Source organism: Bombus huntii, chromosome 1 (assembly GCF_024542735.1).
Source record: "Bombus huntii isolate Logan2020A chromosome 1, iyBomHunt1.1, whole genome shotgun sequence".
NCBI lineage: Eukaryota > Metazoa > Arthropoda > Insecta > Hymenoptera > Apidae > Bombus > Bombus huntii.
In genome coordinates this window covers 25,003,428-25,023,190 of record NC_066238.1, presented here as the reverse complement: position 1 = coordinate 25,023,190, position 19,763 = coordinate 25,003,428, and the positions used below count along the sequence as shown (strand labels likewise).

Below are 19,763 nucleotides of genomic sequence, written 5' to 3'. Positions count from 1 at the left end.
AAGGAAAGCCGAGGCCTTTCCTTGGAAATTTTGGGAACATCCTCTAGTACTCTAGCCTAGATTTTATCATAGCTGTAATTGTTCGAGATTTGTGATAGCGAGATTGGGCCCGAGGTGACAATTGGTCACGGGATAGACGTTTTGCCTAACGGAGGTCTGGAGTGGTTGTATGGGTTTTCCGAAAAATGTGGTTGTGGCGGCATGCGGCCTCGGGAGCGGGCCTAGCCACGTGTGATGTTGCCTCGAAGGTGCCGATACAATGGGACATACATTGTATTAATAATCAAACTCCAGGCAGAAACTGCCTAGCAACGGCGTTTGGAACTTTCTCGATGCTTCCAATGAGTGCGTATCAAATTCCAGGCAGAGGCTGCCTAGCAACGGGCGTTTGGAACCTCCTCGATGCTTCCAAACGAGTATAGAAAACAAATGCAATCGTACAGCGAGAAAAATCTCCACGAGGCTGGCATTCGTGCGAGTGCCTTGGAGAGTGACACATCGAGCATTTTCAACAGTCGTATTTCTGTGCCTAAGATTAGTTTACGCTTAGTGAAGAGTTATCCTGTTGACCGTGGATTCGTTTGAACCCAAAACATTGTTAATAGCGTTCATTAAACTTATTATTCGTAAATCATACTATTCATTAAACGTACTATTCGTTAAACTTATTATTCATTAGACTTATTATTTGTTAAACTTATTATTCGTACAATTTATCATTCACTAACTTTATTATTCGTCAAACTTATTATTCAGTGGACTTATTATTTGTTAAACTTATTATTCATTAGACTTATTATTTGCTAAGCTTTGTAGTCTTGTATATACGTGTAAATATAATCTCGGCTTTGTGAAACAATGGCTAATTCATGTGAAGAGTTGTTACGCGCCCAAAATTCTAATCATAACCCGACAAGTATATGAATATTAAAAATATACTAATTGTTATGTATAACATGAATGTACGAATTAATAGACCGAAAATATTTATGTAAATTTGCATTTTTACAAACGCTAACAAAGCAGTGAAGTTTGAATAAATTTGTCCTATCTTCTACGTATTTTATATATTTTTGTATTTGATGTATTATCCGAAAACATTGAAATGTACGGATGGTGCAATAAATGCTAATGCCAATATAATACTATATTTTTATATGTGCGTTTATCTTCTCCAGTTTTGCATATTTTCAGAAACATTGGCAACTAAGATTCTATTTCAAAAGATAATGTTTGTTACGTCGTTAGTTTCCTGTATTCTATAATTTATCGAACGGATCAGCAGACTTTTAAGCAGCTCATATCAATGATATTTTCCTAAAATTAACATTTTATCGAATAATGTATTTTTGCCATTTATTGCTGAGCTCCATGATATTCTTTTAAATATTTTGGTTTTTCAACAATGAATTGTTTGAAATAGATTTTGTACACTTTCAGCTTCTTTTTCATGAATTTAATGACCACGATAAAAATGTGTAAATTGAGTTCGTCGAATTGGTAATTGTTCTTTAGCAGAATAAGTGGTGTTGATCATCGATTGCAGATTGTAAACGTTATAAATAGAAGATTTAAAAACGCATTTCAGGCAGTTGCTACTTCGATCAAAGCTCGGCAAAAGCTTAATAAAATTTAAGAGAGATATTACTGATAATAATAAGATCATTTCAACTTTTGTACTTTTGTTTATGGAGAATTGCAACAATGGATCGTTATAAATAATAGCAAGCGTGTTAGAAGTCGTGATCTACCAATTTATTGGAAACATTAAACCAGAAGGAGCGTTTGAAAGAAGTGTATGATTAAGCTGTTAAACCTATCATAAAATTATAAACGCATCAAGCAAGGTATTATTAAATTGCTCTTACAATAAAGATACTAACAGCATCTCTTGGATTATTCTACCTAATAATTTTTACCTTTTAACATTACTAAACGGCACACTATTATCTTAAGAAACTTTGTATTTTTAAATACTGGCAGGTTAAGAAGATATGTGTTATTAATTTATAGCACTATTGTAAATTTCTCTCGATTAAATTATCCAAATTCTACGTGAGAAAATACTTTTCAAATATATGATACAAGTTATAATAAGTAATTTTTACTACATATAAATACGAAGGATCTTAAAATAAAGTCAAGAGATTATTTAACAGTCAACGCGTGTTAACACGTGGACACAGACAAATCGTGTTACATTGGTACGTACTTTTGGCATCTATTAATCGTTCGCGTGGACTAAGATCCGAAGAGGACAACTGCTCCTTTACCTTGGCAACATCTTTTGGATGCAGGATATCGAACCAACTTTGACCCAACAGGTCACCCTGTGCAGACATAAAAAATTCATTTCTATAATATACAATCTTTCTATATTTAAAATTTTCATGCTATCAAACTATAAATTTTACTAATTGTTTCATGCCCAATTGATTTTGTTTAGGAAACTGTGGACATATAATCATTCACAAAACTGTTTGTACATCCTATAAAAGGACTATCTATATAAAAAAGGTATTACATCTTGTACATGTACAAACGCAAACAATTTTTCTACATAATATTTTTCAATCAAATTTTACAAGCATTTGTATAATAAAATAATGTAATAAGGAAAAATCATTTATTTTGATACGTTTTTAAAAAGTTCAGTGAGATCTTAAATTTAGCAGGCTTCTAGACTTTTTTTTATTTACTTTCAATGTTACCCGGCATGTACATGGTACATTTCGTACACTGTAGTTGCGCAATATAGTATAACTTATTATATACTTATTATATACAGGGTGGTTGGTAACTGGCGGTACAAGCGGAAAGGGGGTGATTCTACGCGAAAAAAGAAGTCGAAAATATGGAATAAAAATATTTTTTTTTAATTTTTCCATCGAGACAACGATCTACAGTGAAATCCGTTATAACGAGACGCGATAAAGTGCACGCGTACCGAGCGAAAATTCAAAGTCGATTTTCTCGAAAACAAAGCCTCGAACGAAAAATTTTTATTCTATATTTTCGACTTCTTTTTTCGCGTAGAATCATCCCCTTTTCGCTTGTACCACCAGTTACCAACCACCCTGTATATATTTATAATATAAATATGAAGTAATAATAGTCATTTTATAGCATTATGTGTATAAATGTAAATATTTTACGAAAATAAATAAATGAGAAGAAAGAGATTATATTTCTGCAATCATGTTATTTCAATCTGTAGGCTAAGTTAACATTTTCTGAATTCCTTGGTTTACTTTTAAAGTAATTCCTATGTTGCTTTGAAAGTAATTTTCCAACATTCTTAGTATCATCAATCCTATCTGTGTTCTTAATTTTAATTAACTTTTCAAATACGTCAACTTCACTGTGAAATTTGTTGGAAACGTATTTTAAATAAAGATAGCCTTGTTATAGAATATAGATAGTTTGGAAAAATTCCTGGTGGGCCAGTAAGGATTTGGAGTCGCTCAGGAATTTAATTTTTATAAGAAAAATAATGTGGATAAAATTACAATTGTAAGTTCTTTCTAATTGTCGCGAATAATGAGAGAACATATATGCTAGACATCATATACGTTACGGACAGTATTACATTGCACAATTTACAGATCACAGAGAATAGATTTATTTTATTACTAGGTATACTATTTCTATTTTAAATATAACGCTCGAAGAAATTTATTTTATTACTCGTGTTTTATTACCAGTGCATCGAAAGAAACAGAGACTGGATACCTGAGAATAATTGAGTGTCTGCAAAACAGACTCGGATACATAAAGAATTCTTCCACGATCACAGCCCACCACGAAGACAAAACCCTCCGCAGCCTGAAACAAGAGAAGGCGCCTTTGATTACGTCACCTAGATCAAATATTAATTGCGATTATGCAATGAATATCATGGGAAATCGATGGATATTGTTATTGATAATTGTTTGAAGTTATTTCAATTTTCTGGGCTTGAAAAAAGCAACCAACGAATTAGTAATTTGATAGTTGTTCTAACTTTAATGATCTCTACAAATGGAGAAGCGTTTTGTAAATTATGTAGCAAATTTTCTTTTGTAGGATAAAAATAAAGTAATGTAAGATTGGAGAGATTGTTTAGATGATACACTTTGAGAATACAAATATTTTTCTTTTACTCATATCGGTTTTAATTGTTACGAGTTCAGAGAATTATTTAGCTTTCATGTAAAATTTTTATTTTTTGCTGTTTCTTTTTCAAACTTTAGAAAATTTTTTATATTTTCTAACGTTTTACCTTTATATTTCTATTTTACGTAAAAAGTGTATATCATTTTTTTTGCATATTAATAAAGCTATAGAAAAATCTACACACCTGATAATAATAATCAACAGAATTTTATAAAGAAATATTTTCTTACGAATTCTTTATATTATACGCGAAGCACAGATGTTTCTATAAATTCACATTTTTATTAATGCCATTCAATCTAAATAGAGATTTATTTCTCTTTTTAAATATTATAACACATATTTACTTTACTTGTACTTTGTTCTATTATGATAAATATAAAAACTATTTTTTCTTTTTACGCAGTTTATCGACTATACAACGTATACTGAGTAGTTAGTAGTAAAATTGAAAATTATAAGATAAGGAAACCTTGAAGTAAGTAAAACAATTTAATCGGTTAGTATAGGAATAGAAAAAAGAAAAATAGATAGAATGAAATAAATAAATAAATAAATAAATAGATATAGAAATCATGTTACTTTTATCTACATAATAATAATGTTTCATTCAATATATAATTTAGAGCTTATTAACATGTACTTGGGTATTTGTTTTATTAAAAATCCATCAATCTTTTAATAAATTCCAATTCCTTAAAATCACTTTTGAGAAGGAATCTCGCCAGTGTCATTTAAATAAACCTATTTACTGTTTATTTATGGCTTTTTGATCAATACCTTGACACATAGTGAAAAAGAATTTGCACGTATGTAAATACTATCTAACTTGTGTCGAAACTTGTCTAATAAATTACAGAATTAGTAGCCAATAATTACACTATCAACGACTAAAACATAAAATTTGTACCAAAGAAATTAAGATGTAAATTGCGCGAATATATACACATTGAAAAGAAGAAGTATGTAATTCATACTAAAAGGAAGCATTTTTGAACTAAAAACCGTATGGTGAGTTTGCTGTGGTGGTAAATTTGACACCGTACTTGTCATTACTCGTCCGTAAAATAAATTCAGGAACCGACAACATTTTCTATGGAAAAACTCAAAAATAAAATTAATCAAATTACATGATTATCGAATTTTCCTTGGGAATATCCTTTATTCTTCTGTGAACAAATAGATATCATCTGATGCGAAGGGATTAAATAAATGAGTATATCCAATGATATCTTTCGTTAGTAGCTAACTCTGAAAAAGGCTTAAAATGATACATTCCTGAGTTAGGAGGTTTTAACATTTTTCTAACATGAGACCATGTTGGTTAATCGTGTTGTTGCAACGTTAGTAATCAATCAATGAAATTTGTTAAAGGTTACAGGAACAAGATTCGAAAGTAAAACTATTTTACATAGCTGTAAGATTTTCCCTGCAAATGTTTCATTCTTCTACTATCCCGCGTACATTATTTGATGGCTAATAATTTGTTAAATAAACAAATACACGATAACATCTTTCATTCTTGACTCGATGGTAAAAGTCAATCTGAAAATCGAATAGATTCCAGCGACGAGTGTTTCCAAACGGATCACCAGGATACCCGAGGCGACTCATCCTGATCGCAAACGTGAAATTCGATCGCATGTAAATTGTGTAAATCTCGTAACGGCGAATGGACTGGTTTAAGTACATAGGGGCGTACGGACGTTAATGAATGTTGTATAGAACCGAAGATATATCGTCACAGGCTTCGCAAATGTCGATTACGCAACGACAACGCACTTAGTCTGGCTGGCTTACCTGCCAAGGAGATTGACGATACGCATACGAACATTGACGCGCTGCTGCTCTCGCACTATCGCGATCATTCGATAAGGATCCATGCGCGTCGGGCTTTCAGGATAACAAGCAAAAGTTGTACACGTCGTACCGGATGTCTGATCAATTTCAACCGATTGTTTCTTGCTAAACCTAGTCTCCCTTGTTTTATTTTTGCTCGTTAATGGTTGTAGAAGGTAATTGTTCAAGATATTAGTTTGCCTAGTGGAGTGAAGAATGTCGAAACGAATGTTGAAATTAAACGTTATTTGCTTTTGATGCGATTAAACACAGGAAGACCTAAGTTGGGATTAAAATTACATTTTAACGTGATTGTATTAGGTTGTGTAACAAATTCATTCTACCGTGTCATGAGAGATGAAAGTCTTGCTGTAATCTAATGTATCTGCTAATAAACAATTTTGTACTAACCACACATACCGTTCATTTTTTCTCAAATGGTATTATTAAATGACGTAATGTGTCTATTCATACTATTTGTACATATTCAACGTGTCACGTTATTCTGAACATTTAATAAAATATTTCTGAATGCAGAACATATTTATTTTTACAGAGAGTATTCGCCATCATAATTGCTTAATTATATAGAATAATAAAATATTTCAAATAAATGTTACTAAATGTGACAATAGCCGGATAAATAATAACGCAAAAAATGTCACTTTACTTAAAGAAATTTGAACGCAGAGTTTACTCATCTGGCAGTTTATCTGATCAAAATTGATTACCCAGCTTTTATTCCATTTTATTAAAAAATCGTGGATTGATATCTGGCATCGTTTCGAGACATGCAGGGTGTTTGGTAACTGGTGGTACAAGCGGAAAGGAGGTGATTCTACGCGAAAAAAGAAGTCGAAAATATAGAATAAAAATTTTTCGCTCGAGGCTTTGTTTTCCAGAGAATCGACTTTGAATTTTCGCTCGGTACGCGTGCACTTTATCACGTCTCGTTATAACGGATCTCACTGTAGATCGTTGTCTCGATAGAAAAATTAAAAAAAAAAATAAAAAAAAATTTGTATTCTATATTTTCGACTTTTTTCGCGTAGAATTACCCCCTTTCCGCTTGTACGACCAGTTACCAACCACCCTGTATATTAACGCATTACATAACTCGCCTATTATAGTACAAATATGAAGTATACAATTTAGTAGATTAACGATAAAATTTGCTATCGAGGTTAGATGTGTTTCCATAATTTAATTAAAAAAATTATTGAAAAAATGGATCAATAATTATTGTGATTCGATTCTCATTATCATTGTAATTATCATTGACATATCGTTTGCTGTTTGCACGATTTCTGTCTTTAAGTATTAATCATATAAATGATTTTTATTGAAAGTAACATAAAAGATCCTGTACAAATTTCCCTACCAACTTTCTTAAAACTTTAATTTCCAAAACAATAACAGGAACTGAGTTTTAGTACCATATTTACAATAAAAATAAAAATTTGCAATAAAAGATAAAAATAACATATAAAGTAAGATAAAGATATCAGAGTTGACGAAAAGAATCATTCGTACAATGCACAATGATTTTTTTTCTGTAATAATTTTCTGTAGCAATTTTTTTGTTACGCAATTAATATCTTTGAATAAAATGAAAATAAATTTGTTTCGTTTAAACACCGAACTATAAGAAAATCTCTGTAGAACTTAAATGGCATCGCAGATATGGTTATGATGCAGTATCAATCAATTTAATCGGCAGATGTCCCGTGAGATAAGTTGCATTCCCTATTACTCCTCGGAAAGATGTTGTAACGTTTATGGGCTGAAGATGCGTATCTCTATAATTGCATGTTATGATGCTCTTTGATATAAAACGTTAATAAACAAAAATGCCTGGATGAAAGAAACTTAATTCCCGTTTAATACTTTGATGTCCAATAAATCCATATTTGATCACGATTCTGATTAAATATCAGACGTTATTTTTCTGCCATTAACTGAAAATTCTGTCTATTGATTATCCCCTACAAACCTATCGGCAGAGAATACACATTCCCTTTCATTATTATTATTAGAATACCTGCTAGTTCTATATAAAATATGAAAATTAATCTACGTTACCATGAAAATAATTATTAATTAGTTAGTAGTTGTGATCTAATATACTATGTAGGTATGTAGCAAAAATTAAAGCTATTTGGAAGAGTTACCGTAGCATAATAAATCATAATAATTATACAATGTGGATTCCTACGATTGTTTAACTTGAATCCTATTAAATAGGTAAATTATATAAAAATTGATCAAAGTAATGACACGAAGATGAGGCAGAGATAATGAAAAGAGAAAGATAAATTTTGTTATTATTGCAAATTATGAAATTATTATTATTATAATATTGTATTATGCTATTATTTCGAATGAGATAATAATCCTTGAAGGTTTTCATAATTTCCTAATGATTCTTTTAGTTTATTTAAGTTTCTGTAAGTACCCTAATATTTATGAACGAGAGTGTACATCTAAAAATTGTATTTTCATATTAATATGTTTAAACAAAATTAAATTCGCTGTATCTGCGACAATTTTTATAAATTTTTCTAGTGCTGTACCTATAAAACCGCAACTCATATGTTGTAGTTTAGATGTTATATGTATGGTAATCCAGTTACAATTCTAACGATCATTCTTCTAACGATAAAATTTATAATTTGCTCGAATTCATTAAAGAAGCCAAAATAACAGACAAAAGAATATAATAATATAGCAATAGCTGTATCCTAATAAAATAAATATCCGTTACTAATAACCATACAGTTGATGAGATGTAAGAAAAAAATACTTATTGCAATATGTAAAGGACGAAACAACTCTCTATCTACCTTCTATTCTTTTTCAGTTACGTTCACAAAGATATCAAATTGTACAGGCGTGCGCAATCAAATTGTCATGCTCGAATGCAAACACGCATTATACATTAAGAAAAAATCTTCCAACGATTTTATTGTCTTTAAAATCATTGGAAATGAAAAATCATTTGTCGTTCAACAGCAAGTACCTGGACCCTAGCCGTCAAGAATGCAGAGCTTACAGTTAACGTCTAAATATTATAAAGAATACTTTTTTTTATTTAAAGGATCGAATAATTTCCTATTTAGGTTTTATTCTTTTTCCTTTTTGGGGTGTTATATTAATAAAAAAATGATATTGCACAAACATCTGTGGTCCGATCATTACGCAATACACGATGATAAAAAGTTTTTGAACGATTTTATTGCCTTGAAACTTAACGTCAAGATCTTAACCGTCAAGAATGCAGAGCTTACAGTTAACGTCTAAATATTATAAAGAATACTTTTTTTTATTTAAAGGATCGAATAATTTCCTATTTAGGTTTTATTCTTTTTCCTTTTTGGGGTGTTATATTAATAAAAAAATGATATTGCACAAACATCTGTGGTCCGATCATTACGCAATACACGATGATAAAAAGTTTTTGAACGATTTTATTGTCTTGAAACTTAACGTCTAGATCTTAACCGTCAAGGATGCAGAGTTCATAGTTAACGTCTAAATATTATAAAGAATAATTTTTTTTTATTAAAAGGATCGAATAATTCCCTATTTAGGTTTTATTTTTTTTCTTTTTTAGAGTGTTCCGATCATCACGCAATATACGATGATAAAAAGTTTTTGAACGATTTTATTGTCTTGAAACTTAACGTCAAGATCTTAACCGTCAAGGATGCAGAGTTTATAGTTAACGTCCGTCGCACAGTAGAAATGTTAATTTATCCGTGAACCGGATACTAGTGGTATCGACGGCGGTAATAAACGTGGAGCAATTCACAATGAAAGTTCCTGCGGATAATAATGGAGCCGGTGTCGATCTGAGCTGGTATGCCGGGTGTGGTCACTCGTTCGAATATTTAGTCGAGCCGGTCGGGATAGAGCAAAGGAAAGTCCCGATAAAAGATAAACCTATCTACGTACTAGTACGCGACAATGAAAAATGCTCACCAGCCACCGACACGAACTTTGTGCTCAGTCGCGTGACGGAATCTAGAGTGAAAAGCAACTATGCCCGTTCCGTTTTACGAGACTCATTCTTAAAGTTTCGAGACTCGCAAGCGATGTATTCGATCGACGTACGCGTTGTGCAGTTTCTGTACAACTGTACAGCTGCATCTCTGCACCCGAAACGACGATACCGTTATATGCATGTTACTTGTTACGTGACGTTTATTTTGTTAGTTGATTTAGCTTGGAAATTGGATAAGAGTTTAACATTCGTTCAGTGGAAACTGGATTATTATTCCACTGAGAGTTGATTATTTTACTTTGTAGCGATAAAGCGAAGAACAGAACTAAGAAGTTTGTTACCCTTATGTGACAATTAAATTTAATATAGTCTGATAAAGTAACAATATGTAAATGTAACGTAGGAAATAATAAACGTAAACTATCCTACATGAATCAAAATTGACTCGATCTTTGTCGTTTGAGGATCAAGGGAGATATTCACAAGCTTGCCTGGCGTCGAAAATGTTTTAACGAAATCAGTGGTCTATTTTGGCATAGCTATCTACTGGATATACAGAAAAGTCTTGATAAATTGTACATACTAAACTTCAGAGATACGAAAGAAAGGTACTAAAGGATTTTTTAGAACAAAGATATGAACCTGTTGCGGCCCTTGAACGTTTTATTGTTCAATCTTCCTCTCGCTTTAACCAAGAAAAGAACACTTCATGTTTTAAGAATATTTTTTTCATAGCATTTAAACGAGAAATTAATAGTTATTAATTTATTATTTATTAATTATTGAATTTATATAATTAGTAACGATTCTTTCTTATTTCCTTCAAAATTCACGAAATTTTCTAATGATAGGAAAATACGATTTGTTCGAAAATTTAAAGAATGCAGTTGGATTGAGGATAACGAAGAAATAGTCGAAGACTGTTTAAGTCTTAAGAATAATTAATAGTAAACTGCGGATTTAACCAAACTTAGATTTTTATAAATTCGGATCAGAAAATGGAATTTACATAAAAATTTCTTTCATCCGCTAATATTGTAACGAAATCACTTATTTTGATGATTCTCTTGTAAGTGCATTTAAATTTTCTATAAATGCACAAACATCCCCAATTTAATAATTTCGAAATTATTCATAACTTTGAGTTTAGTATGGTGTTCAGTTAAGGATTCATGGAATTTCAAAGAAGCGTTTAAAAAATGTTCTAGGCGTTAAGAATAATTGGAGGGTAATCGGTAAATGCATAGGTATTGAGAACAATCAGAAAATATTTCAAGTCTGTCACAATTTCCCCGATATTGGCAGTTTTTAGATATCGCGAACGATTACAAAATAATTGCTAGCTTCCTAGATATTGAGGGTAATTATAAAATAATTGATGATATCCTAGGTGACGAGCGCAATTAGAAAATATTATATAATTTCGCTTTTGACGCAGGTTTTGAGCAATATTAGAAGTTTATAGAATTTCAAAATGACTTGCGAAGATTATAATTCGATGTAAAATTTTTCTGCTAAACATAAACCTTGAACTATGCTACTGAAAGTATTCATTGATCATTCTAGAAAATGAATTATTGATATCTTACAAGATTTATTGTTTCAAATAAAAATGCAGCATGAATTAAAATCTAGTTTAATCTAAACCTTGTCGGTTGTTTTTAAATCGTACTCAACTTAACTTTACGTCATACTTAACTATAACAATATGTGGTATATATTATATATTATTAATATAATTATATATATATCTGTCGGAGATGAAGGGACATCGGGCCTTTCTTTTGGAATTTTGGGAAGACCCCCGATACTTTGGTCTAAACTATTTATTATAGCTGTACTTAAATAACAGAAATTAGAAGTAGTTGTTGTGATACGATCTGATTATGTTTGCCCGAGATTTGCGACAGTGGGCTTGGGCTCGAGGTGACACAACTGGTCGCCGAACGTAGCCACGGTTACGGGATGAACGTTTTTACCTAACAGAGACGTGCCAATATTGTGAGACACACGTTGTATTAACAAACAAGCCCCGGGCAGGAGCTATGACGGCTCTACGCGGGTCTACCTAGTAACGGCGCCTGGGATTTTGTCGATATCCCCGGTCAATATGCAATTGACAAATGTGATCGTATCAGTCTTTTATTCTTGTGATCACCTTGGAGAGTTTGCACGCATCGTCTTGTCAGTCAGTCAGAAAGATACCGTGCGTCACTGCTAACGTCACTTTGTGTTTCAAAATATATTCTATTGAACAAAGAGTTTTCCCCGTTGACCGTTGGATTCGTTATTGAACCTAAGAACATTGTGTTTGACATCAAGAGTGTCTAATCACCACGGTTAATTGTCAAACTCTGTTAAATCAACATTTGTACTTATAATTGTAATTGCTTGTCCTAATGAAGATATGTTACACGCCCTAAGTCTAACGATAACCCGACATATATATGTATATAATGTTATCTCATATGGTGCTAATTTTTGTTGTAGATTTTTCACGTAACAAAAGTACAAAAATTAATTCGTTAAATTCTATTATTAAGAATAGTATAATAGACTAACCAGCTAAGCAATACGAGTCACCCGTGATAAAGGAAGTGGATAAGTAATAAAAATAGTAAGATAACTATACTTCACGAAGATAAGAGGAAGAGTTACCTTTCGTTTATCAGTTTAAGTAATTTACAATTAACACGTAAAATACTATTAATAATGATAATTGCTATGTATACAGTATTAAATGATTTTATGTAAAAGAACATTTTCGTTTATCTCACTCGGTATTCTAAACACTAATATGTTAAAAAATTGAATAAAAAACAGGAACTCGATGACAAAATCGAATCTTTGTTGCATATAAAACGCTTCAGAGTTTAGTATTTAAAACTACGATTAATATCTTTTCTTTTTCTTAGAAATTGAAGTATTATCTTTGATTAGGCTTTGTTGCAAAGTTTGTTATCAATATACAGTGCTTTTGTATATTTAGAACCCGATATCGTTAAAAATTTCTTTATATATAAATATATATAAATTTCTTTTAATAAACTAGATTACAAGTACGTATAACGTACATAAATAGGAGGACAAAAATCATATACTTTTTGATTTATAAAACAAATTTATTAAGTGGTTTTATAACCACCATAAGCATAAAATAATGGAAATAGAATTGAAAAGTTCAAACATGACACTTAAATTAATAGTAAGAAAGACTTTTTCTTTTTCAGATTTTGGTCTACGAGTCAGGTAAAGTCGTATGTATGTATACTTGTACACGTATGATATTGCTTCTAATCTAAATTAATACCTATCACATTGAGAATCACTAAATAATTTGGATTCTTCACTGCTGCAGATATTTTCTTATCTTCTATTTTGTTCTTTTATAAAAGAAGCTTTTCGTTATATATTTTATATAATAAAATTTTTTCTATTCCATATTTGCCTATCGCATTTGCGATAAAAATGTGCTTCAATTAACATTTAACTGACGGGTAATGTAACACGTTATGAAAGTTTATGTGTTGCCCGATATCTATTCTTATGTCGTGTAAAAACCAAATAATAACTCAAAAATTCCCAAGACTAGTTATTAGTTAACTAATTACGCGAACGATTTTCAAGTAATTACTTTTTAAAGTAAGATAATATTCCTTTTTTCTATCGTAATGATCCGTATAGTATTAGGTTGTGCGAAAAGTTTCTTTCGTTTTATAAGGAAATAATAGACGCACAATATCTTTTGTTTTCTATTAGTTTATTGAATTACGCACGAACATAATAATAGAAATAGAACGAAATATGATAATCAAACAGCTAAAAAATTTAACCAAATGTCCAAACTGGACAAATTGTGAATGTAAAGAATTAAATAAAAAAAAAAAAGAAAACTTATTATCACCTTATGAAACGAAAGAAACTTTTCGGACAACCTAATACTATACGAAAGTCTCAGACCATCTACCAAACGGAAATGTTTTATTTTTATAAACGAATATAAAGGTATTTGATATTATTTTTAATCAGCTGTTGCTTTTTAAAAAGTGTTGTTTAGAAAAATGCTTAATTCGAAATAATTGATACGTCGAACACATCTGCTTTGGTTTCGTCGAAAACTTTGTCAAATAATTTTTCAATCAACTTATTCTATGCTATTTATTTTTAGTATTTTAAAATATCACTCAAAATATTATTAAATATTAGAATCTTCGATCTACAATTCCATTTATTAAACCTGCTCCTATAAAATTTGCGAACCAGGAAAAATTACAAAACAAGTGACACCATAAAGTGAACATCTAACGATTCGCTTTTATATAACATTATGCGGAAAAACATTTCTTCAAAATATGATCAGTTATCAATGTTAGTATTATTTTGTAGTATTAGTAGTAGTATTTTGCATAGTAATGTATAACAATTTAATAGATATATAAAAATATGCAAGGAAACATAGAATGTATATCGTAAAAATATGTAAAACGTATAAAGTATTGTAGTCGTTATGATAATTACTGAATAAAACAAATTTCTGCGCAAACTCTATTTTTCGTTTATTTCTGTTCATAAAAATACAAAGTTGCGTATGGATCCGTAATTTAATAACAATATGATTTCCTAGTTTAATTGCAGAATATTTGCCACAAAGATCGCTGGTTCCGCGGGAATTATTAACAAATAGCAACCTGTTTGATGATGCGAAATCCGTCGATAATCGATCATCAGAAGCGCGATCGATGTAAACGGCAACAGCAAACGTATTATCAACGGCGTAATTGCACATCTACATGATTCGAACCCTTCTCTTTCACCCGTCACGAGACCGATCTCTGTGAAAAATGTGTAGCACGCTGGAGAAAGGTTAGCCACACGGTTATTAGACACACAGAGTCAGTCTCATACGAACCGATTGCAAAACGCACGGACGGCCTTTTACAAGTGACGCAAAAACTTTTCCCCCGCATTACTTCCAATTAGCGGATTAATGACTTTGGCTTTAACGCGATCACACATGCGACCTCGCATGGGAAACCGAACTCACCAACGAGGAGGAAAGTGAAACGATTCGAGTAAAGGATCGCGACCGAATCACCCTTTGATAGAAAATTGCAATTTTACCGCCAAGTAAATCGGCCGCGTCACCTTTTTTATCGAGAAAACAGGCGATTTATAGCGAAAAATCATTCCACCGGATGAAAAAGTTCAAGGAAATTGTCAGCGTATCTTGTACGCCGGCGCGGTGCGGCGTACAAATCGAGCTATTCGAATTACGCAAGTGATTCTGAAATACCAGGAAGTCTTACCTGAATGGTATGCACAATCGTATCTGCTATCTGGTTTTCCGAATACGGAATCAGTAATGGCGTATAATCTCATCGTCGGAATCGGTCGCTTTCAGACTTTTAGCTGAACGATAGTCGTCTCGCGCGCCTTTTGCAATCGTCGTAATAACGCTATCAACCGCGACTCGATGCGTATTATGTCATCATTATTAGTACCTTTTTATTTAGTTCCTTTTTCCTTTTTAATGACGATATTTTGAAATCGTTAACGATCAAGGAAGAAATTTTCTAATATTTTATTTACCGAATTTTCATGGTCATCTATTGTATTTTCTCATCTTATAGTATTTAATCTCCGGCTATTAATGATACTGATTTCTTATTAATAAATATTGATAGTTTGAAATTTTATGAACAGCTCGTTATATTGATAATATCGTCGAGATATCGGTAAATTGAATTTAATTGACCGCGTAAAGTGTACACTGCCGTTCAGAAGTTTACAACACACTTTGCTTTTTTGGGGAAACAAACTTTATCCTACATTTTTCCGAGAAATAAGAATATTATAATTATAACTGTCGTTTTTAGGCATAGTTGATCATAGTTTCGATACCGTAAAGGAATAATACTATGAACATAATAATTACTTACTTAATCCCAAGTCGCTTAAGGGAGAAGCAAAAAATGTCTATAGAATTCAAGATCATATAGCATCTTAGGGTTAAGAAAGTTATTATTTCTCGAAATTGTAGCCTCCAAACTTTTGACTTACATTCTGCTTCAATTATTTTGTGCCGGTCATGCATGCACCTTAGCGATATCTTAAATACACAGGGTGGTTGGTAACTGGTGGTACAAGCGGAAAGGTGGTACAATTCTGCGCGAAAAAAGAAATCGAAAATATAGAACAAAAATTTTTCGTTTGAGGCTTTGTTTTCGAGAAAATCGACTTTGAATTTTCGCTCGGTACGCGTGCGGTACGTTATAACGGATCTCACTGTAGATCGTTGTCTCGATGGAAAAATTAAAAAAAAAAATTTTTATTCTATATTTTCCATTTCTTTTTTCGAGTACAATCACCTCCTTTCCGCTTGTACCACCAGTTACCAACCACCCTGTATAACCAACATATAGAAAGTATTGTAATATCGTGGACGAGGTGCCTAGGGGGGGGGGGGGATATCGTGCAAATTATAAACAAGCGGTTGCTGAGCATGTGCATGATGGGGCTTAAACAAAAGATATGAGGCTAAGACAAAAGACAAAGGGTTGCTAAGGGACATAAACGAATTAACGACAGTATGAGTTGAGAAGCCAGGGAGTGCGGATTGCGTTGTCGAGATAGTGTTGTTAGAGTTGTTGAGAGAGAGTTCAATCTGTGTTAACGAGAGTTGTTAATTAATTATAATACCTTGTTACGATTAGTTCATGTTAAATAACCATTGTTTTCTGTTTAATCCATTTATTATTAGTAAACTAATTATTATATTTACGATACTACAGTATTATTAAAATAGACTGCAGATGTTTACACAACCCTATATTCTTATGAACAGAACTATAGAAATGAGAGTCGAACAGTTCTATCTACTAAGCATTTGCTAAAGATCATAATACTTTATTTTCAACGTTTCATATATTTTTGCATATCATATGCATTCTGTAGATTTTTGGAACCTTAAATTTCCTGAAAATGCACAAATACTATAGTCTATTGATAAGTTTTATCTACTAAGTATTTGCTAAACATCATAATACTTTGTCTTGAATGTTTCATATATTTTTGCATATCATATGCATTCTGTAGATTTTTGGAATCTTAAATTTCCTGAAAATGCACAAATACTATAGTCTATTAATGAGTTCTATTTACTAAGTATTTCCTAAAGATCATAATACTTTATTTTCAACGTTTCATATATTTTTGCATGTCATATGCATTCTGTAGATTTTTGGAACCTTAAATTTCCTGAAAATGCACAAATACTATAGTCTATTGATAAGTTCTATCTACTAAGTGTTTGCTAAACATCATAATACTTTATTTTCAACGTTTCATATATTTTTGCATGCCATATGCATTCTGTAGATGTTTGGAACCTTAAATTTCCTGAAATTGCACAAATACTATAATCTATTAATGAGTTCTATTTATTAAGTATTTGCTAAAGATCATAATACATTATTTTCAACGTTTCATATATTTTTGCATGTCGTATGCATTCTGTAGATTTTTGGAACCTTAAATTTCCTGAAAATGCACAAATACTATAGTCTATTGATAAGTTCTATCTACTAAGTATTTGCTAAAGATCATAATACTTTATTTTGAATGCTTCATATATTTTTGCATGCCATATGCATTCTGTAGATTTTTGGAACCTTAAATTTCCTGAAAATGCACAAATACTATAGTCTATTAATGAGTTCTATCTACTAAGTATTTGCTAAACATCATAATACTTTATTTTGAACGTTTCATATATTTTTGCATATCATATGCATTCTGTAGATTTTTGGAACCTTAAATTTCCTGAAAATGCACAAATACTATAGTCTATTGATAAGTTCTATCTACTAAGTGTTTGCTAAACATCATAATACTTTATTTTCAACGTTTCATATATTTTTGCATGCCATATGCATTCTGTAGATGTTTGGAACCTTAAATTTCCTGAAATTGCACAAATACTATAATCTATTAATGAGTTCTATTTATTAAGTATTTGCTAAAGATCATAATACATTATTTTCAACGTTTCATATATTTTTGCATGTCGTATGCATTCTGTAGATTTTTGGAACCTTAAATTTCCTGAAAATGCACAAATACTATAGTCTATTGATAAGTTCTATCTACTAAGTATTTGCTAAAGATCATAATACTTTATTTTGAATGCTTCATATATTTTTGCATGCCATATGCATTCTGTAGATTTTTGGAACCTTAAATTTCCTGAAAATGCACAAATACTATAGTCTATTAATGAGTTCTATCTACTAAGTATTTGCTAAACATCATAATACTTTATTTTGAACGTTTCATATATTTTTGCATATCATATGCATTCTGTAGATTTTTGGAACCTTAAATTTCCTGAAAATGCACAAATACTATAGTCTATTGATAAGTTCTATCTACTAAGTGTTTGCTAAAGATCATAATACTTTATTTTGAATGCTTCATATATTTTTGCATGCCATATGCATTCTGTAGATTTTTGGAACCTTAAATTTCCTGAAAATGCACAAATACTATAGTCTATTAATGAGTTCTATCTACTAAGTATTTGCTAAACATCATAATACTTTATTTTGAACGTTTCATATATTTTTGCATATCATATGCATTCTGTAGATTTTTGGAACCTTAAATTTCCTGAAAATGCACAAATACTATAGTCTATTGATAAGTTCTATCTACTAAGTGTTTGCTAAACATCATAATACTTTATTTTCAACGTTTCATATATTTTTGCATGCCATATGCATTCTGTAGATGTTTGGAACCTTAAATTTCCTGAAATTGCACAAATACTATAATCTATTAATGAGTTCTATTTATTAAGTATTTGCTAAAGATCATAATACATTATTTTCAACGTTTCATATATTTTTGCATGTCGTATGCATTCTGTAGATTTTTGGAACCTTAAATTTCCTGAAAATGCACAAATACTATAGTCTATTGATAAGTTCTATCTACTAAGTATTTGCTAAAGATCATAATACTTTATTTTGAATGCTTCATATATTTTTGCATGCCATATGCATTCTGTAGATTTTTGGAACCTTAAATTTCCTGAAAATGCACAAATACTATAGTCTATTAATGAGTTCTATCTACTAAGTATTTGCTAAACATCATAATACTTTATTTTGAACGTTTCATATATTTTTGCATATCATATGCATTCTGTAGATTTTTGGAACCTTAAATTTCCTGAAAATGCACAAATACTATAGTCTATTGATAAGTTCTATCTACTAAGTGTTTGCTAAAGATCATAATACTTTATTTTGAATGCTTCATATATTTTTGCATGCCATATGCATTCTGTAGATGTTTGGAACCTTAAATTTCCTGAAATTGCACAAATACTATAGTCTATTAATGAGTTCTATCTACTAAGTGTTTGCTAAACATCATAATACTTTATTTTGGACGTTTCATATATTTTTGCATATTATGTGCATTCTGTAGATTTTTGGAACCTTAAATTTCTTGAAAATGCACAAATACTATAGTCTATTGATAAGTTATCAATAATATGTATATCGGTAATTATCGATTATTATCATCGATACTATAGCATTTCCAGCGTCGACAAGCGATGAAAGACATCGTTGCGATTTCGCATTAGTGACGTTGTTCGCATTCGACAGGTTTATGTTTCTATTTCTAATGATGTAACACGCAAGCATGTAATAGCGAGTTTGTATACTTGTCTGCATTGCATCACTAGAAATATTCATCT

At 31.0% G+C, this 19,763-nt stretch overlaps 1 protein-coding gene and 1 long non-coding RNA gene across 3 annotated transcripts in view; both read right to left on the bottom strand.

Moving 5' to 3' along the window:
• The window catches only part of LOC126866469 (protein cycle), a 96,896-nt gene that overhangs the window by 27,346 nt on the left and 49,787 nt on the right, over positions 1-19,763 (bottom strand). For both annotated transcript variants that reach the window (XM_050620078.1, XM_050620072.1), the window contains exons 6-7: positions 3,733-3,825; positions 2,213-2,330 (exon numbers count right to left, since the gene is read on the bottom strand). In XM_050620078.1, coding sequence (XP_050476035.1) covers positions 2,213-2,330; positions 3,733-3,825 — 211 coding nt within the window. The remainder of the gene's footprint in view (positions 1-2,212; positions 2,331-3,732; positions 3,826-19,763) is intronic.
• LOC126866962 (uncharacterized) lies at positions 17,916-19,270 on the bottom strand. Its single transcript, XR_007690105.1, has 3 exons — positions 19,078-19,270; positions 18,514-18,654; positions 17,916-18,372 (listed from the first exon to the last, which is right to left on the bottom strand). It is a non-coding gene; the product is annotated as an uncharacterized LOC126866962 (long non-coding RNA).